At 34.4% G+C, this 21,920-nt stretch overlaps 2 protein-coding genes and 1 long non-coding RNA gene across 6 annotated transcripts in view; 1 reads left to right on the top strand and 2 right to left on the bottom strand.

Moving 5' to 3' along the window:
- Positions 1 to 1,197: 1,197 nt before the first annotated feature.
- On the bottom strand, positions 1,198 to 4,563 carry LOC128923143 (uncharacterized). The gene is made up of 4 exons (XR_008472185.1): positions 3,600 to 4,563; positions 3,367 to 3,538; positions 1,533 to 3,310; positions 1,198 to 1,468 (listed from the first exon to the last, which is right to left on the bottom strand). It is a non-coding gene; the product is annotated as an uncharacterized LOC128923143 (long non-coding RNA).
- A 1,780-nt stretch (positions 4,564 to 6,343) lies between these two features.
- Positions 6,344 to 7,246, top strand: LOC105220276 (probable H/ACA ribonucleoprotein complex subunit 1). The gene is made up of 2 exons (XM_011196715.3): positions 6,344 to 6,514; positions 6,567 to 7,246. Exons 1-2 carry the CDS (start codon positions 6,469 to 6,471, stop codon positions 7,142 to 7,144), a joined length of 624 nt encoding a protein of 207 aa, XP_011195017.1. The 5' UTR covers positions 6,344 to 6,468; the 3' UTR covers positions 7,145 to 7,246.
- A 2,202-nt stretch (positions 7,247 to 9,448) lies between these two features.
- Positions 9,449 to 21,920, bottom strand: part of LOC105220277 (ankyrin-3) — a 49,957-nt gene continuing 37,485 nt past the window's right edge. For 3 of the 4 annotated variants that reach the window (XM_054235630.1, XM_054235632.1, XM_054235633.1), the window contains exons 6-12: positions 16,658 to 17,021; positions 14,423 to 14,507; positions 14,113 to 14,337; positions 12,165 to 14,053; positions 11,811 to 11,975; positions 11,393 to 11,459; positions 9,449 to 11,330 (exon numbers count right to left, since the gene is read on the bottom strand). In XM_054235630.1, the coding sequence (XP_054091605.1) occupies positions 10,778 to 11,330; positions 11,393 to 11,459; positions 11,811 to 11,975; positions 12,165 to 14,053; positions 14,113 to 14,337; positions 14,423 to 14,507; positions 16,658 to 17,021 (3,348 nt within the window). In that variant the 3' untranslated portion in view covers positions 9,449 to 10,777. The remainder of the gene's footprint in view (positions 11,331 to 11,392; positions 11,460 to 11,810; positions 11,976 to 12,164; positions 14,054 to 14,112; positions 14,338 to 14,422; positions 14,508 to 16,657; positions 17,022 to 21,920) is intronic. The other variant, XM_054235631.1, reaches the window with a different exon arrangement.

Here is a 21,920-nt window from a genome sequence, read left to right on the forward strand (position 1 = left end):
CGTTTACACGAAGGTGATATGTACAGTCGGGTACCACGGAAGATTCCTTATATAAACAAGATTAATTTGGCAAAAAGGATGAAATTTTATGCAGACCATGTTTTGAAACCAAATAATTTTTGGTAAAAATTGTTTTGGACGGACGAATCAATGATAAGGATGAATTACACTGGTGGCCAAATGTATGTGTGGCGTAAACAAGGGGAAGCATTGACATTCAACTGTGTGAAACATACACTTTATGAAGACAATAGGGGTCTCATGGTATGGGGCTATATTTTTGCAGAATAGTAGTACTTGAAGGCGAAGTTAACGCTCAAGTGTATCTGAACGAGGGGTTGGTCAACGCGAACACAGTAACAACTGTCTCCTTCTTTTCATTTTCACTGATGGTGAACCCACACCGGATTAGTCAAAAACGTTTTTGACTAAAAAAACACAAAAACATGTTGTGCTCTAACCCACACCAAGCGCACTTGAATGCGACATGGCAACCAATTTTGTCTTTTTGTCTCGGATGGTGTGCATTGCATTAAAACAAAACGTAAAATAAATAAATTCAAAATGTAAAACATTAAATTTTTAAGCTAAATACAAACTACCAAGAAAGCATAACTCATGCGGAAAGATTAATTGTAACACTACCCTGCAAGACAGGTACCGGTGAATTCTTCGGTGAAATGCCAGGGAGCGGTACTAGCAGTTTCCATGAAAGTTTCTATGCCATTCTTAAGGGCGAATTGACAAAAGTACCCGAAACTATTGTGTACGTGTGATCGTTCATAGCTTTCTTGCACATTACATCCCTGCAAGACAGGTACCGGCGAATTCTCCGGTGAAATGCCAGGGAGCGGTACCCGCAGTTTACATGAAAGTTTCTATGCCATTCTTAAGGGCGAATTGACAAAAGTACCCGAAACTATTGTGTACGTGTGATCGTTCATCCCTTTCTTGCACATTACATTCATCGCTTAGCAATGTATATATACCTCTTGCACAATTTGGGGAATGGTATTGGTACAATCACGGATGAAAGACTCAATACTGCGAACGAAAACTCCACGTGCAACTTCAGTACTGCGACCCACAAAAGCCCAGAAACTATACCCTCTGTTTTCTCTTAGTTCTACCAAAATCCCAAATGAGAATTTAGTAACAAAATCATTACATTACATATTTATTGAAAATATCATGCCATTTAGTTGTTTATTATTATATTTACTTTATAGATATATTATCGAACTACACTATATAGATATGTATAAAGTAGGTGAAAATGAATATTTGAACAATTTTTGCTATCGGACAAAGGCTGGAGGAAGAGTGGAAAATGTCAAATACCCAGTGCGGTCTGGAAGTGTAAGCTGCGCACATTATGTGAGGACTCTTTTGGTTTCTTTCGGAGTTTTTATAAGATCTGTTCTTTCATTAATTTCACTAGTACTAGATTCATCTGGGAGGAGGGTTTCTATAAAATATAAAGTAAAATTTGAATTTTTATAAAGTTTGTAATAAAAGTTGGTAATAATTACCTTGTTTCAGGAATTCTAAATCTAACACGGCACCGTTCAAGTCTTAACATCCATGCTCTTGCTGTAGTATTTCCATTGAACTAATTTCTGTGTTTTAGCTGCTAATTGCACGGCCAAGTGCCGGTAAGCTCAAAGATACTGAAACTGCTTTGCCCTCTAGCTCATTGGCAAAACCCAGTTGACACACGTCGTGATAATAAACGGTTTCAAAAGCACCTAAACCATGTCGTTCCAATTCTCGTGCTTGTGTTGACCAAAAGGTTTAATTGCACGCAAAAAAGTGACATTAAACGTAATAACTGGTGTGTGAATGATTTGTGTTCCATGTAGCAGCGTTTGCATCCATAGTTTTGGATTTGTTTGCAGCACATATTCCATCGCTTCGAAAGTTCTACGCTGCTACGCTGCACTAAAGGAAGAAGGCCGCAATTGCAGAAAAAAGCAATACGCGAAAGATTATTATTTTTATTTTCATTTGTTTGGTTATGGCAATACTTGATATCTGTCAACCTGATTATTGTGCATATAAACAAAATTGTTTAAAAATTAAAATGCTTATTTAAAGCAAATATTAAACCAATTGATATAAAATAAGTATGTGGAAACAATTTAGTGAAGTGTTAGTGTATAATAAGCGTATTATATAAATTAAAAGTTAAGTAATAATCGAAATATCGCCACATAAAATCTGTGAAATTTTCAACTTTAAATGCGAATATCTCGAAAACTATAAGTCTCCTGCGGCAACTATTATATATATTCGTAATCTGGGAATGGTTTCGCCATTGATGTTGACCATTGTTGGCTTCTATTGCGTGCTTCGAATTGATAGTGCAATGAAGTATTACTGTATCACCCTCTTCAATTCCATATTTTGGCCTTAGAAAACTTTTATTTTACGTTTTACTTATTTAAAAATGCGTGCTTCAATAATTTATACTTTAATTAGGCTGCAGATCACTGAATTAAATAAAACACGCAAAATAATACTTCACAAGCAGCCATGATATAGCTCAAAACAAAACTTGTTCAAACACGAGAACTTTGGTTGTTTCTTTCTATTATTCAGGGTGCTGTATGAGAGAAGAGTTGAGTTAAATGCTTATGCACATTTTACCCTTTGTTGTGTATGTGTGTATGTAGTGGTGTTATTAAAATTTCTTTGAATGTATTGGAGTTTCAGTACCCATGACTTGCTGGGATTCATCATTTAACAATTTATATATACCTCTTGCACAATTCTGTGAATGATCTTGGTACAATCACGGATGAAAGACCCAAAACTGCGAAGTAAAACTACCGTACACTTTCAGTACTGTTCTTGGTACTATTACGGATAAAAGACCCAAAACTGCGAACGAAAACTCCACGTGCACTTTCAGGAATGCGACCCACAAAAGCCCAGAAACTATACCCGTTGTTTTCGGTTAGTTCTACCAAAATCCCAAATGAGAATTTAATAACAAAACCATTAATTTTATTTCATATTTATTGAAAATATCATGCCATTTAGGTGTTATTATTATATTTACTTTATACATGTATTATCGTATTACACTATATACATATGAATAACGTATTGAATAGCTGAACAATTTTTGCTATCGAACAAAGGCTGGAGGAAGAGTGGCAAATCTCAAATACCCCGAGCCGCCTGGAAGTGTAAGCTGCGCACATTATGTGAGGACTCTTTTGGTTTCTTTAGAAGTTTTTGTAAGATCTGTTCTTTCATTAATTTCACTAGTACTAGATTCATTCAATTTCAGGGAGGAGGGTTTCTATAAAATATAAAGTAAAATTTGTATTTTACAACATAAAAGATGGTAATAATTACCTTATGTTTCAGGAATTCTAAATATAGCACGGACAACGTTCTAGTCATAACATCCATACTCTTGCTGTTGTGTTTCCACTGAACTAATTTTGTTGAATCCATGTCCTTGTAAAGCGATACAATAACGTTATGATTCCTCAATACAAGGTGAAAATGAATCAAAAAAGTCCTCCTAATTAAACATACAAGAAGTTTTTAAATTTGTATGATCACAAACATTCACTTAAATATACCCTCTCTTCAGCTGCTGGTATGGCCAACTGAGGTGCCGGTAAGTACAAAAAAATACTGCATTTGCTTTGTCCTCTAGCTCATTGGCAAATCCCAATTGACACACGTCGCGAGGTTAAACGGTTACAAAATCACCTAAACCATGTCATTCCAATTCTCGTGCTTGTTTTGACCAAAAGGTTTAATTGCACGTAAAAAAAGTGACATTAAGCTTAATATCTGGTGTGTAAATGATTTTTGTTCCATGTAGCAGCATTTGCATCCATAGTTCTGGATTTGCTTGCAGCACATATTCCATCGCTTCGAAAGTTCTACGCTGCTAAAATAAGTGATACCAATAAGTTTGCGTACCTTTAACGCGGCGTATGAGGTTTGAAATATCTGTATGGAAATTTTTGCGTGCTTCGAATTGACAGTACAATGAAGTATTACTGTATCACCTTCTTCAATTCCATATTTTGTATTTATAATACTTTTATTTTACTTATTTAAAAATGCATGCTTCAATAATTTAAACTTTTAATTAGGCCATTGTAGAAACCTACATATATGGGCATATACAATGAATTAGGTTGCATATCACTGATTTAAATAAAACACGCAAAATAATACTTCACAAGCAGCCATGATATATGTAGCTCAAAACAAAACTTGTTCAAACACGAAAACTTTGGTTGTTTCTTTATATCATTCAGGGTGCTGTACGAGAGAAGAGTTGAGGTAAATGTTTATGCACATTTTGCCCTTTGTTGCATATGTGTGTATGTAGTGGTGTTATTAAAATTTCTTTAAATGTGTTGGAGTTTCAGTACCCATGACTTGCTTGGTATGTTTTTAATTAATTTACTTATATCGGGTAGTGCTAACCAAAAACACCAATATAGAAGAATTGCGGAAAATAGCCGGTGCGTTCGCAAGTTGCCGGAATTCTCGTTAAGCGTTGGAGAGTAACAATTCGAACACCTTATGCAGATGTTTAAACAAACAAGCAGCACGTATGGAGCCACCCTGCCCTAAAATGTTGTGTTGCACTTAAATCTGCACAAAAACATTTTTTATCTAGCTGTGTCCATGCCCAACCTTTTCTTGAATCAATTAAAATTTTTTTCAAGTTTAAAGCATTAAACAAAATATTTATTTAAGGGATTACGTGGGTTTAAGAGGTTAAAAACAAGGGAATTTTTACAATTTTTTTAGTATATACAATATTATATTTTATTTAAATAATTCAGCGTATCAAAGATAAATATTTAATTTTACATGTATTTTGTAAAATTTTTATTTAAAAATTCCGAAAACTCAGCCGTTGGCACCTTATCCTTATGACGTGTCCAAAAAAAGGTATTGCGGTGGACATCATAACTCATGTTTGGCTCATCCAAAATGAATAAACCAAAAATATTTCGATAGTACTTGGATAGATCTAGTTAATCAAAGGATAAAACCTTCGATCATTAACTGGATCTTGTTATTCCAAAGATGTGTGCAAAATTTGACCAAAATCACTTCAAAACTTTTTGAGATATCGTGTCCACCGACTTGAAAAAATTAGTTTTGAGATAAATGCATTTAAAATTTTACATTCGTACTGACATGACCTGGTGGACGGAACTTCCAAATGGTATACCTCTTAGAATATTATTTGGATTGATCTAATAATTTTGGATAATAAATATTTTAAACATATTGCACTATTTAATAAGACAATACATTTTTTTTTTCAAATTCTAAAATTTTTAAACCCACCTAACCCCTTAACACATTGCCTGTCAAGCGGGGTGTCAAACTCGTTTTTCGGGAATATATGTAATTTTGTACTGTTCCCGACAGGTTTTGCATCTGATTTCGTGTTTAAAAGCTTTTTTAAGCGATTTTATGCGACGTAGCACTGATCAAATGGTACGAAAATGTGTTTCTCTTTTATTCTATAGAATTATTTTAATTTATTAAAATGCCAGACAAAGTGAAATGTCAAACAACCCCTGTCGCACGTATTTTCATGTGCCGCCGTACGACGTACGATGTACGACATGGCAGGCAACGCGTTAAGTACTTTTTTCAATCTCACAATGGTCTGAATGTCTTACGCAAAATTTGGTACCACTGACGATAGAATTTTTAAAGAGGTATCCGTAAACTCTCTTGTAAGAGTTTACCTGGATAATTTTGTTGTTACTTTCATTTGTACAATTTTTGAAATTTTTTATTTCAGATTGCCACAATTTATTTAAAAAGGGTTGATATAAGCGTGCATACAGAGCAAGGTCTGTTTGGAGTCCGCTATTGATTTAATAAATCTTTAAATGACGTATTAATATATTAGTGGTACTCATTTAACGTCGTAAACGTATGGCAACATCGCAAAATTACAATATCGTAAAACAGCTGTTAATTTTTACATGCATTTAATTTTACGACAATCTTGCAAATATGCGAGACCTTTTTCAGTGGCATTCATGGCATGCTTACAATTAATTCACAATAAGCTGATATTACCACAATATTGCCAAAGAGCGCTCATTTAACATTTGTTGCCATATTGCAAATTTACTATATTTATATCATTGCAACGTTAAATGAGTACCACTATTATTAAAATTACGCCACAATTTTAAGATTTGGTTGTAAAATATATTGTAAACATTAGCAACACCAAAAGAAGGCCGACATTTTTCCCGTTTTTACTTTTATTCCATTTCTTATTTCCTCTCCGGCAACACTGCAGCACATGTAACAGAAATGTCATATTTTTATAAATTGAAATAGTCCGGTAACGTCTCGTTGTACCTCGTGGTTGATAAACACAAATTTTTGTTAATTTAAAATTGAACTCGCAGTAATTCTGTTTTATTATAATAATTAAACAAGGACATGTCGTTTAATCGTGGAGGACGTGGCGGTGGCGGTCGTGGTGGAGGTATAAATGAAAAATATAAAATTTGATTTCGATGTTTACAAATTTATTTAAGGCTTTCGTGGGGGTCGCGGAGGTGGTGGAAATCGTTTTGGCGGACGAGGTTTCGATCAAGGACCGCCAGCTCATGTTATTCCACTAGGTTCTTACAGTTATGCATGTGAAGATGATCTTGTTTGTAAAGTGGAAATTGAAGATGTGCCTTATTTCAATGCACCAATATACTTGGAAAATAAAGAGCAAATTGGCAAAATTGATGAAATATTCGGCACCATACGGGATTACTCAGTAACAGTAAAGTTGTCTGAGAATATGAACGCAAAAAGTTTCAAAAATCAACAAAAACTGTTCATTGATCCCGCTAAGTTGTTACCCATCGCAAGATTTTTGCCTAAACCACCACAAAAGAAAGGTGGTAAGAAGAAAGGTCCTAATGGTGGTGTAGGTGGCGGTCGCGGTGGTGGATTCGGAGGCGGATTCGGTCGAGGTGGAGGTGGTAGAGGAGGAAACAGCCGGGGAGGAGGTGGTGGTCGTGGTGGTTTTAACAGAGGCCGGGGTGGTGGCGGCGGCGGCGGTGGATTTAAAAGAGGTGGTGGTGGCAGAGGTGGAGGTGGCACACGTGGCCGCTGGTAGTGCTATTATTTTAACTGCATTAATTATTCACAAAATGTATTATATGTACATTTTAGGCTATAAAACTACTGAAATAGATTTAATACAGATATATTTTTTAAATGTGGGTTTGTTTTTTTTTTATTTCTAACTTTGACATGTTCATTAGATTGTGTGCAATTTGGAATACATGTTTAGTGATTTTTTTTGGGAATTTGTAAATATGTATAGTAAAAAAGCTATTTAATGACGCATATATAACTTTATACAAAGATATGTAAATACATACCCTAATATTCACGTTCGTGTTGAACAGGGTATAAACAATATTGTTCTAATCGAGATAATTTTCGAATTGATTCTCGCATCATACTACAATATTTCATTTAACCCTGCCTAGTCAATAAAACTGATTTTAACCTCCGAGAAACAGTTTTGAGTGGGGAAATTCCTGTATTTGCAGCCAGTTGTGATGGTACTTACCATTCATCTTTCTGTAGATAGTCCCTAAGGACATGTGGACCTAGTGTAATATTAAGCTTAGTCGGCTTTAGGGCAGCAGCCTTTTTCTCTACGTCGCCAGCAAGTTCGTTTCCTTGTATGTTAAGGAATCCCAACCGCAGTTACATTGTTGTTATTTTCAACCCTGTCGAGTTTCCTTATACAATCCGATTTTACTTGGAGTGATATTGCCTGAAGAGCTGCTTAACTGTCAGAGGATGACAATACATTCTCCGTGATAGCTCCTCTGGTTGGGAGAAAAGACAACGCTCTTGGTTAAAACGGAAAATTAGAAATCTGTCTTTTTACCAGAAAGACGAAAATCACACGATTCAATTTCCCATCCCTAAGGGATAAACCTATTAAACTCTTTATACTGAAAACTACAAAAATAAATTAGAAAAAATATTTCTTTCTTAGCCTTCTCAACAAGGGCTAAAATAGTATTTATGTGGAAAACGTAACAGAAAATTAATACTAACCATTGCACAGTGGTTCCGCCCATAGGCCAAAAATTTATAATAAAATATTTTGACAAAATGTAAACGATGTCTCTAAAATGACCAAAATTGTATATGGTGAAACAGTTTCATCTGGAAATCTTACGGGACTTTCTAAAAATAGAATCGAAGACGTGAGTAGACGTTGATTTTCACAGTGCAGCGAATAGTTCTCAACTAAAGGGGAAATTCAAAGCGGTCTGTCGAATATTTACATTCCTGAATTTGAATGATTTTAAATGTATTTTTAAGTGAAAGGTATATATTTTATGTTCCAATAGTAATAAAAGCTAATTTGTGTTGTATTTTTTTTAATTAATGCTTTTCTTTACCTTGTCCTTTGTCCTTGATATTTTGTATGGGTTTTTATAATGTTGAGTTAAAGTTTTAATTGTATTCCCCCCTCTCCCCCTTTGATTTTTTGCCCAGTGTATTTGTGGGAGTCATAAGATATAATAATGTTAAAGTTTGCTGCAGAGTCATTTCCTTTAGGCACTTGATTACACAGCATGGAAATGAAGGAAATCGGATGGTAACTACGCCCACCTCCCATACAAAGGTTATGTTAAAAACTACACAAATGCTTTAATTCAGTATTTAAAAACACCAGAAACTAAATTTTATTGTAAAGATGGTACAGAAAAGCTGCATTAAGCTTGGTATTAAAAATTGACAATGGGCGTGGCGACGCCCAGGGTTAAAAACCATATCTCAAGAACTCGACCAATTCCAACGAAATTCGGTTCATAATATTTTTTTGGCATCTCAATACTTCAGTTTGGAAAGGAGCGAAATCGGTTTACAACCTTTGCACCAGAATTTTGAAGTCCATCTTATACATATACTGCATTTAGAGTGTGGCATCACGGTGCAAAATCGCCGAAATCGGACAATAACCTTTCAAGCCGCCAGATAAAGAACATGAGAACTTCAGTGCTTTTGGCTAATTCGAATAATCTTTCAGATACGAACTTAGCCCTTCCTTACTTGTTTTTAATTTTTTTGTTAAATATCTTATTAAGAATCTGTATATATATGTATAGTTGTGGGCGGGCAGGAGTTAACAACGCCTTTTAACTCAATATATCAATATCTTTGTTATTATAATTAAATGAAAAAGTATAAAACCGAAAAGAACAAAACTATTCTAACTTATCCCGATCGTTCCTATGGGAGCTATAGGATATAGTCGCATGATGGGGTAAATTTTTTCAATCATATTTAAAATATTTTTCTAGATTTTTGGTGAAAATATCATGGCGATATCTCAACGCGGCTTATTACAAACGGAACCACTTGTCGCTAGAGCAAAATTCATATAGACTTGTTATGTTAAAATACTTTATTTATTTCATATGTTAGAATACAAGTATCAACTTTTAGCATGCATAGTTATTGTTATTTCTGCTTCTTCATTGGGCCTAATATAAAGGTGAATAAGCATTTTGTTCTTATAGAAAACACATGATATATTTAATTTTAAGCAACCTTGTATTAGACATTTTATATGTTTCGTTTGTATATTTTTTTGTGTGTAAATTCAACTTCATATAATGATGTAATATATCAGATATCAACAGGAGTTGCACTATGAAGAAAGCGAAATCTGTTTCGAATATATATGTATTATATAAGAATGTATATATTTTATAGACAGTTTAGTCTTTCTATGTCCTGGTACAAACGTACGCGTAAACAAAGCGTATAGTAGATACAGTTGTCCACCAAATACCAGGAGTAGTGACTCAAATATTTAAAGAACATAATTCACATTTCACGAATATGTATTTATTTTTAAAATAAATAGCTACACATAAAAATAGGTGTTTTCTAACTAGTACGAGAGAAAAATTAAAAAAAAAAAGCAATGCAAGCTTTCCTTTACTGTACTAGGTAGAGAACCAGCCTTTAAATAGAAATAAATGGTAAAAATTATAATTTACTTAATTCAATTATTTTGTGAATATATACCTAATATAAGATACATTTTGAAAACCAAATATAGTTTTCTAAAGTAATTTTTATGATGGTGGGACTAGCAGATCTAAATAAAAATTGCTACAAAAAAACTTCAACTGGGGTTTCAAAAACGTTACGGGGGTAAAAGCATTTTTCTTCTGGGATATAGTATTATTTTATGGACAACTGTATTTCGAGAACTCGTTATAGGCTTAAAGCATAGTTAAATTTGCCACTGTCCCTTGCTTAATTTAATGTTTTAAATTTAATTCTTCGGATCGTTGAAACCTACATAGCATATTGATAATAATTTTCTTGCCGAACTTAATAAATGACCATATGTTAACAGTACTGTCCAAATCAATTTGTTAAGCAGATATCGTTTTAAAAAAACTTGTTTACCAGTTCCTTTCCGGCTTTTTTAAATCTTACTTGGCAGAAAAAAATTTAGCAACTCGTAGATATCATCATCTAATGAAATATAAATTAGCGACTTTCGAGTCATTCTATTGTTCTGGTAGCGTAGTACCTTAAACTACAATAAAGAAAGTAATCAAATTTCTTGAATAAAAATAGTGCACGAGCAAAACGTAAATTCCCAAGCAACAGGTTACGTGGTTCCAACTGTTACGGTAGTTGTGCGCTATATTCATACTTTAAAATCTGTACTTATGTTGCTTTGATGCTTAAATTTTTAAGGACTCTCCGGAAATCCGAAAGATACTTGTATTGGGCTATGTTGTTGTTGGCTATCGTCGTCAGTGGCAGAAATCGTGCCCAAGTTATCTACACGTAATGCATCTGGTTGTGGTAATGCAGTTTCTTGTTGTACAAATTGATTACTTAAATTTTCACTGATGATTGCGCCAACTGTAGAGTTTAATGCTGTGCCATTACCATCGTTGACAGTTGCAGTTATACTTGAAGACACCCTTTCTAACGTCGCGTCACCTCCAACTGACAGTTTATTCATAACTTCTTGAAGCAGTGCATCTTCTGGATGCTCATTATCTAACAAATGCGGTTTTTTTTCATGCCCGTCACTGCGGTAGTGTGTTGTTGAGTTAATGCCTTCATAGACATGCGGTATTACATTAATGTCGGTTGTACGATCAATAATGTGTTGAATGATAGCATCTTCTGGCTGTACAATGTGTTCCTGTTGATGCATTTTGAATGTAGGTAACGCGTTATCAGTGTTTGCACTAATAACCTGTGTTTGTGTTGCGTCAGTTTTCCAACCATCCCTACGAAATACATTTAAATAATAGCAATTGTATAACATGCTTTGTATATATACTAGACATACCCAACATTCTTTATTTCTTGTACATTGGTTGTAACATTGTTGTGCTGAATAATAGCTTGAGGATAACCTGTGAAATTCATTTTAATAAAAGGTTAATTATATAAGGATGTAAAGACAACGAAAAATTCTTAAATAATGTTAGCGTTCAAGTAATATAACATGCTGCTTGATCAATTTTGCCTTGGCTTTTGATTTATGACTGCTAGTTTAAATTAATGTACGCTTTTTCAAACCGTCAAATAATGTAGGCTTAACTTTTTAAAATAGGCTTGTTGGTAAAATATCGATACATTGATATATAGATATTATTAATTTAAAAATATTAATGCCGATATTGATATTTCTAAACCACATCGACCTGTATTTAAAATATTAAATTCCTTATAGAAATCAATTCCTTAATCACGCATATACTCACCATCGCCTTCGATGTTCTTCTGAGCTTCATCTAAAATTTGTTGTATGTGCTCCTCTGCGATTCGTCTTATATTATCTATATCATAGTTCGTTTCAATGAATTGTGAAATATTATTGGGTGTTGGTGGCGGCGTTTTTGTTGATACCCCATTTTCAGCAATACCTTCTGCAATTAGTACAGTTAAAATTATGTGTTATTTAGTTATTATTACTTCAGGCTGAACCAACACTGGATTGTCAAAAACCAAGAGAGCATGCGTTTTTAATCCGTCTTGTTCGGTGTGGGATGTTGTCGTATCAACCAAAAATAGACTTCTTGACTAATCCGGTGTGGGTTGAGCCGAACGTAACTTACTTAGTTCTTCTGAATTGCCTTCTATTTTAGCTGGTAATATTACATTATTCCCATCAATGTTTACTTGAATTTCAGTTTCCTTGATTATATCTTCTTTTGGCATATATTCATTCAAACTAAAAACGGTGTTCATAGTTTGTGGTGTTTGTAAGTCGTCATTTCTTTCGTTGTTTTCACTTAAATGCGTTTTTAATCCACTACCAACCAATCGATCGAGTTCAGTTTTAGCCATGTCACTTTCAATGTCATCCGTCACAAGTTCCACATTAAACATACATTTGTCTACAATGTCGCTTCGATTAATATTGTGCAAAGCATGTTCTAAGATGTTGCCAGTGGCTTTAGGACCTTGTTGCCGCACCCAAAGTCGCAGCATAACCATTGCCTTTTGAGATGAACTCTCCGTGTATTCCGCATTAATAACCTCGTAATCGGTCTCGGGTACACCCAATTCTTTGGCCAAGCGCATCCAGTCGCCATCTATAAAATTACATATATCCGATAACCGTATATCGGCACGGTGTATTGTGTCGTTTCTTTCCGTTTGTAACTGCAGTACATTCAATTGGTTTAGACCATCTTCTCTAGCGTCTATAGATTCGTCTAAATCATTTGTAGACTTCAACGCTGTTAACTTGAAGCCAGCATTTAACAAATCCTTATAATTGAGACCACGATCAATAGTTATATTATTCAAACATTTCTGGCTGCCACCAAAACGATTGACACTTTTAACAATATCAGAACCTTCTAGCGATATGTTCAATACACAAATTGGTTGCTGTGGTGGTTCACTCGTGTCAACTTTCGGCTTGTTCATAAAGCTTATACGCCCATAAGGCTCCTCTTGATCTTTGACGTGTACAGTGAAGGAGAGGCGATTCTCACGGAAAGCCTGGAACTTCAAATTAAACTGTTCCCCTGATTTCAATACAGGTACCAAATTGCCAGCAAATTCCAAATAAATATCTTGATCGCCAAGCACCTCGACATCTCGGCTCTTCGCTATTTCAGTAAAATATTCTTGCTGTTCCAGCGTTTTATCTTCTTTGTCATCTGTCATACAAAACACGGAAAGCTTTGCCTCTGTTGGTGAGATTCTTTTTGCGAAAACCACAAATTTAACCATGAATGGGACTTGAGTCATATATGAATATAGTTCGGTGGCCATACGGCTAGCGTCCGAGATATTACGGCAATCCATTAGCCAGAAACGTGCCGATACTGTTGTAGTAAATGTGACACTATCCTTTACGAAAGCGAAAGGAGTTGATCCAGTTACATCTTCCCAGACCGCGTGATTTTGCCCGCCCGTTATTGAACACAAAAGCCGCAAGGTTGGTGCATTGCCTGTATAAGGTGAATTTACCATGCCTTGTGTAGACGCCTTCGGTGCTGGTATACTGAGCGTGATAGCTTTGTGAAATTTACGTCGGCGTGGTTCTACGGTAACTACTGGCGACACAGCCACTCCTTGGCCGAGAAGCTTGCAGCAACCGTTCAGATCAACTGGCTGTGCCTGAAGACCGACACGAATCTTCTTTGTTAGAGCATTAGGCGGAAAAATTGCCTGTACTTGCGGCACCGCTTGAGAAGAGACGGTGCCACCGTCAGGGCCAATAGCATGCACTTCTTGCCGAATACGCGATACTACCGCAAAGAAATGTGGAAAACTGCGTGTTACAATGCGTACAATACGACTAGTGTGCAAATCCTCCATTGGATTCAGTTCACTATTAATTGTTTCCTGTAGAATATCTAGGATTACCTCATCACTGTCGAACAATGTATGTTCGCGCCAACTATCGCCGTGATCTGAACGCAAAATTATAATTTCGCGTTCCTTATCTCTCAATGAGCCAAAATGTGGTACCTCGAGCACCACAGGCCTACAAATTAAGGTAGATGAAATGTAAGTTTTAACCGTATAACATCGCATAAAACATACCCAAGAAATTTGCCCTCGACAGGCGATAATTCCATTATACGGCTGACTAAGGCTTCGCCTTCCATTAAAGGCGGTGGGTTATGTACCCTTTGTGGCTTCACATAACGACAGGTGATACGAGTTGGCTGCGTACATGCCTTTGGGGGCACAATGACGCGAACACCACTATGGCGGCAACCGCGCATTGAACCACCACGTGCGTCCACAAGAAACGACACAAGGAAACTGTATTTAAAAATATTCGTTAGATCCATATCCAAACACAAACGTGCAATAATTTCTATTGTAACTGATTTCATAACCCACTTACCCCAAATGCACGGGAGGTCGAGTAATCGCAACATTGTCGTTCTGCTTGAGGGAAAATTGATTCGCTGATGCTGAATCATCTTTAACTAATCGAAAAAATATAATAAAAAAAAACAAATACTTAATACTTCCCTATGAGAACTTCGTGTATATGTAAAAATAAACTACTAAAAATAATCTACTTCAACTGTTATGGGCTTAATATTGCGCGCTTTGCAAAAACTTGAAATAATGATAAATCAACGTTATATCAGGTGTACCAGTATAAAGTGAGCGTTAAGATACAAATGTGTTGTTGTGTTGTGAACGAGCCCTAATTTTTTCAGTTTAGTTGGCATGACATCTGTCAAACATATTCAATAACCCTACAGTCATTGAACAAACAAGATCATATTTTTTCATTGTATTAAAAATGTCAAATTTCTTACCGGAAAGTGATGATTTTTTGTTTCTATTTGAAGAAAAGTGCTGCAGAGTCACATATAATGCTTGCCGAGGCATATTGTGATCATGCGCTATCATAAGCAACATGCAAAAGATGGTTTCAACGGTTCAGATAATGATTTTGATGTGAGAAATGAAGAACGAATGAATGAGATTCTAAAAACTGTTGAAACTTTTAACACTAATCGCTACAGACAACAAATGATCAAAATTGAACCATGAATTGATCGTAAAACGACCAGAATAGACCAGCAGACCCAGCAATACATCTTTGTTACATGACAATGCAACTGCACACAAAGCAAAATCGGTTCAGTATACAATCAAAGTTGACTGGCAACTGCTACCCCAGCGTCCGGGTTCAACAAACTTGGCCACTATCGATGAGATACGCATTGGCTGAGTAGCATTTCGTTTTCTAAGTAGAAGTCGAAAATTGTGTATTTGATTGGTTTGCTTCAAAAGACGAACATTTCTTTTGACATGGTAGCCACAAATTGCCTGAAAGCTGTTAAATTTATAACATAATTTCTGCTTTCCAAAAAGTTATAAACACAAAGACAGCTGGATGCCTAAACTCGTTTTAGTGATCGACATAAAATTAAATTTAAAATTAAGTTTAAAGATGTTTTGTTTCGAAATTTTAAAACTGATACATTTCATATGACGTTGACTGTACCATAACAGTGCGGGGTACTGGACTCCCTTCTTCACTATACTACTTTGCACAAACTGGACATGTGCAATCGCCATAGTCCACAGTATTCAAGTATATCCTTGACAAACTGTATTGATTTACACAACCCTATCTTGAAAATGGCTAAAAAATGTTTAATTGCTACCAGACAGTTCGTTTCCGCTCGTTAGATGACATGTGCTACAAATAATACATTTTTTCCATCTAGCTCGGTCTTTTAGATTGCGTGTTTTATTTAAGGATCACAAGCTAATAGCTAGGTAGGTAGGTAAAGTAGACCACTTTGGGCTTTAGGAGGCCATTGTGATTCCACGGGAACTAGAATCCCCTCACACTACTTCAGAGAGATCTGACCAATCCTGTGGTCCTGATAAAGTTGTTCAATTCAACCAGTTTCATAAATACAATTTTGGAGACATCGTCATAAAAAGCTAACACCTAAAGTTATGGACAAATAAAAAGTATTTAGCTTATTTTATATTTTCGCTTATAAATGAATTGAATTCGCAATGCGGCCGCGAACTCTCAACTGAAACTTCATTTATAACAAAAAAACGGTATAATTTATAAATAATTTTTTTCCATGGCTGAGCTTTTAAAGTACACCTCAATCATTGTTAGATGCTCAAAATAAAAATGGATGAAGATTTTATTTACCATTTTGCAGATTTAACAGAATTTATAATTCTGGTTTATTTACATCTTCATTTGTTACCAGTTCATCTATGTTGGCCTCGCTTTTGTCAACTACTTTTTTTTACTTAAGAATAGCTTAATTTGCTGCTCAAAAAAGGCACGCCTAATATCACACCTCTACTGTAGTTCTATACAAAAATATATAGGTATGTATAATGATTGCACTCATAACATCATAGCCGCCGAATTTATTGTATTTGAATTGAATTTAAATATATTGTGTTGCACTCATTAAGTGCATTCTACGCAATAATTTCCACACTTTAAAGTTTTATATATTTAGATTATTTACATAAGTATAATTTCAGTATATATATGTCGCGCACAATAAACACTATATGTATACGTCTATAATTATGTCTATTTAATTGCAGTTAAAGAAGCCGTATATATATTTACCTCTATCGCTTTGTATAATGCTACGCCCTGCTGCGTGCACCTGTTGAATATGTTTTTGTTGCTGCTGCTCGTTGTGGTCGTCATTATTGGTTGTGTCATAGTTTTGATTATCCTGATCGGACGCTTTTAAGTCATCGGTGGCCATGTATTTATATTGCTGATGATCAATATTTTCGTCGCCACCTTCGTCGTCGGAATCGGACATAAATGTTTCATGCATCAATTCTGGTGCAACCACTTTATATTTCTCTTCAAGTGAGCCAGTAATAGTATTCGTTACAGATTTTTCGGTAACTATTTTTAAGGTCTCAACAGCAGTAATATAGCCCAAATTATTTGCAATACTTAACGCAGTTTGACCGTTCTACAGCAAAAATAAATGAATATTAATGTAAATAAAAATAGTTTGTTTATTGTGCATTGTTTTGTGAAAATGATATACATATAAATAAATATATATATAGATATTTACATATATATAATATTTACTTCTTATTACCGTATAAGTATGTACTTCTATGAAATTTTTATAATTTCTTTAATATTACAAAATTAATTAACTTAAATGCGTATATGGTAAAACATGTAATTGCAAAGAAATCAGCAACACTGAAACGTGCCTCACTCCATTCGCTGTTCAATTGAGTTTTTGTTTGGAAAACGCGTATGTATGTTGTATTTATTTTTAGCTGAACGCCGAAAATCTCAATCTCCCACACAATTCTCATTTTTTACTATTTCACTTTTGTTTTTTTCCAGAAATATAAATGGATTTATATACATATGTGCATAGCTATGGAAATTTATAGGAAAATTGTACCTATAACATGTGTAGACATTTGCACACCGTAAGGAAAACTGAGCTAAAAAGCACTAGTTATTTTAATATAATATTAAAAATTATAACAATATCAATACATTTCTTGCCGCATGTGCTTACTTGAAAGTATTTAAGTATATATATTGGGCCTAATAATTGAATCCGTTTCGATCGAAAAGTAAAATTTACGATCACATTTAACTCACTTACCGACTCGAAAAAATACATTCCGCGGCTAATAGATGTCGCTAATTACGAAATCATTGAATCCGAAAATCGAAAATATTGGTCGAAATCTATTCGTTGGTAAACGAGTTGCGGAAATGTAAAAGAAATAAACCATTTGGAAGCTTTTTCTAAATAATTACTGATGACTGACTAAATAATGTTTAATCTCTAAAATACAGAGACAACACTTCAATAAAACTTAATTTGAGGCGTTTAAATACGATATAAACCCCCGAAATAACGCAAGCATTTTCTCCATTGTCTCAGGCAAATTAAATACTTTTTAAGAAGAAATTTAACAAGAATTAAACTGTGTGGGCTCTCCAATCCAGGACAAAACTGGACGAATGAAAATGTGTAAAGGCATCATATCATATAGTATGGGTTGATAAATAATTCATTTATAGTGTAAAACTGATTATTAGTTTGTAACCAAAAATATTACAAAAACGTACAACGCATATCTGAAACAGCTGGACCTTTATCTAAGTAACTTTAAGTTCACCCGATGAGGAGGTCAGTTTTAATTTTTTTTTTAAACAAAGCAAAAAGCGCAGACAAATTGATTTATCAAATTTGTCGATGAAGGTCGATAAAACAGTTTTACGGTTTCACTTTATAGTAAAGCAGTTTATTGACGGAATCAATGATAGCTTGAAAATTTTTGATCGAAAATCTTTATCGTATCGAATTCGAATTCGCTGAGGATTCAATGATTATACCCATTATTTGTGGTATTTGGCTAAATGCATGGCTAACACATACGCTAATATGTCTGTTTTTTTTAATTTAATTTTTTAACGATAAAAATTTATTTTGCCTATGCAAAGCAAATAAAATGATCAACCACCTACATATGTATGTATTTATACGGGTTAACTTGCCTCCCTACAACGCTTCTAGATACAATTCAGAAACATAAACATAAAGTAGTTTTCCAGCATACTCTGTATACTTTAACACTTTTTAATATCTTGCAACAACTTGATGTTGTGGCATCCAAGAGATATTTGCTTAATTGTCAGCATTGCAAACCAATTCGGATGCTCAATGGTGTTGCAGCATCTGTTTGGATTTTCGTCTTTTCGCATACAAACAAACCCAATATCCGAATTCGCTGCGTCATTGTTAATTTATGGTTCCAAACTAACAAACTTAATACAGTGGAATTTCCATAAATCGAACTTCTATAAGTCGAAGATCTCCATAACTCGAACTTTGGAATTAGCAAAAGCGTTTAGAAATCAAATTTCACGCAAATTTGCTTCCATAACTTAAACAAATTTCCATAACTCAAAGTTCTCCATAACAAAATTTTAAATTTTACTATCTAGGAACAATTTTAAAGGAGCCTCTCTATGTCATAAGGAGGCGAACAAAAAATATGATATTACACTTATGGATTGCATAAATCATATAACATAGGCATAGGATATTGACGTCAAGAGTCAAACAATAGTAAACTGCAACAATCAAAATTACAGAATTTATGTTTTAATAAAACTTTATGCCAAGTAAATAAATAAAACTGTGAAAAAATCTATATTTTACAGATTTTTGAAAAATTGTAAGATTTCATGGAAATTCTATTCTATAACTCGAAGTTTTTCTGTGGATTATGGTGATTCGAGTTAGAGAAGTTCCACTGTATATCGAAATTTAATATTATATATATATTACAGGGAAAATATTAATTAAAATTTAAAATATAATTACACTTATTGGATCAATTTATTTTATTGGAGAAGAAAAAATGTAACAACTAAGGAAGCTGTCTCCTGTGAGGAGCTGATCACGATCAACTGAATCTGAATCTACGAGCTTCAGCGTGCAGTTGACAAGATGACAGAGGTGTCTGTTTTTTATACTCTCGCAACCTGTTGCACAGAGTATCATAGTTTTGTTCACATAACGGTTGTTTGTGTCACCAAGAAATATAAGAGTTAGATATGGGGTTATATATACATAAATGATCAGGATGACGAGTAGATTTGATATCCGGATGTCTGTCCGTCCGTCTGTCCGTCTGTCCGTGCAAGCGATAACTTGAGTAAAAATTAAGATATCTTAATGAAAGTTGGAACACATGTTCCTTGGCATCCTGAGGAGGTTGCTTTCGAAAATGGGCAAAATCGGTCCACTGCCACGCCCACAAAATGGAGGAAACCGAAAACCTATACAGTGTCATAACTAAGTCATAAATAAAGTTATGAAAATGAAATTTGGAACATAGGATCCCATTAGGGAGGGGCACATTTGGATGTAATTTTTTTGGAAAAGTGGGCGTGACCCCGCCCTCAAATAAGTTTTTTGTATATAACTCGCAAACCAATAAAGCTGTATAAGCCAAACTTTCTGCAGTCGTTTTTTTTAGCCATTTCCTTATACAGTCCAAAAATGAAAGAAATCGGATAATAACCACGCCCACCTCCCATACAAAGGTTAGGTTGAAAATTACTAAAAGTGGGTTAACTCCCTAACGAAAAACGTCAGAAACACCAAATTTTACATAAGAAATGGCAGAAGAAAGCTGCACTGAGATTTTTTTACAAAATGGAAAATGGGCGTGGCGTCGCCCACTTATGGGTCAAAAACCATATCTCAAGAACTATTCGACCGATTTCAATGAAATTCGGTATATAACACTTTCTTGACACCCTGATGACACGGGTGGAATATGGGCGAAATCGGTTCACAACTACGTCTACTTCCCATATAACCCAATTTTGAATTCCATCTGATTCGTTCACTTTTTAATGTATTCATAAGGAACCAATGAAGCTAGCGGAATAAAACTTTACACAAATACTGTATTTGAGCTGTGACATCACTTGTGGAAAAATTGTCAAAATCGGACCATGACTTTTCAAGGCCCCTGATATCAAGCATGAAGAACTCAGTGCCTAAGGTTAATTTTTCACCGAAAATATAGGTAAATCCCTCAGATATTTTAATGTAATTCATTCCCTCTGAATTTTTTTCTTATAACAGTTTCTCTCTGTACCTGAAATGGTAAAAATCGGGTCATAATTTCCCCCAGATCCTATATACCTAATTATAAGTAATATTAAATTAAGTGATCGTATAGTCTTCGATACATTGTATCTTGGTGGTGAAAACGAGTGAAATCGGTTTAGGAATTACCTCAGTCCCCATATACTATTTATAATGGTTTTCGTTATTCTATTGAACTTTATGCCGAATATATGGGTAGAATTGTGTTGTCTTTATAAAATTACATCAATAAATTGCGAGAGTATAAAATGTTCGGTTACACCCGAACTTAGCCCTTCCTTACTTGTTTTAATTTAATTTTTTAACGATAAAAATTTATTTTGCCTATGCAAAGCAAATAAAATGACCAACCACCTACATATGTATGTATTTATACGGGTTAACTTGCCTCCCTACAACGCTTCTAGATACAATTCAGAAACATAAACATAAAGTAGTTTTCCAGCATACTCTGTATACTTTAACACTTTTTAATATCTTGCAACTTGATGTTGAGGCATCCAAGAGATATTTGCTTAATTGTCAGCATTGCAAACCAATTCGGATGCTCAATGGTGTTGCAGCATCTGTTTGGATTTTCGTCTTTTCGCATACAAACAAACCCAATATCCGAATTCGCTGCGTCATTGTTAATTTATGGTTCCAAATTAACAAACTTAATACAGTGGAATTTCCATAAATCGAACTTCTATAAGTCGAAGATCTCCATAACTCGAACTTTGGAATTAGCAAAAGCCTTTAGAAATCAAATTTCACGCAAATTTGCTTCCATAACTTAAACAAATTTCCATAACTCAAAGTTTTCCATAACAAAATTTTAAATTTTACTATCTAGGAACAATTTTAAAGGAGCCTCTCTATGTCATAAGGAGGCGAACAAAAAATATGATATTACACTTATGGATTGCATAAATCATATAACATAGGCATAGGATACTGACGTCAAGAGTCAAACAATAGTAAACTGCAACAATCAAAATTACAGAATTTATGTTTTAATAAAACTTTATGCCAAGTAAATAAATAAAACTGTGAAAAGATCTATATTTTACAGATTTTTGAAAAATTGTAAGATTTCATGGAAATTCTATTCTATAACTCGAAGTTTTTCTGTGGATTATGGTGATTCGAGTTAGAGAAGTTCCACTGTATATCGAAATTTTATATTATATATATATTACAGAGAAAATATTAATTAAA

Source organism: Zeugodacus cucurbitae, chromosome X (genome assembly GCF_028554725.1).
Source record: "Zeugodacus cucurbitae isolate PBARC_wt_2022May chromosome X, idZeuCucr1.2, whole genome shotgun sequence".
In the NCBI taxonomy this organism is placed as follows: domain Eukaryota; kingdom Metazoa; phylum Arthropoda; class Insecta; order Diptera; family Tephritidae; genus Zeugodacus; species Zeugodacus cucurbitae.

Coding starts and splice junctions, on each gene's coding strand:
- LOC105220276 (XM_011196715.3), top strand. CDS start 6,469: ATGTCGTTTAATCGTGGAGGACGTGGCGGTGGCGGTCGTGGTGGAG. Junction 6,515..6,566: donor CGGTGGCGGTCGTGGTGGAG/GTATAAATGAAA, acceptor AATTTATTTAAG/GCTTTCGTGGGGGTCGCGGA.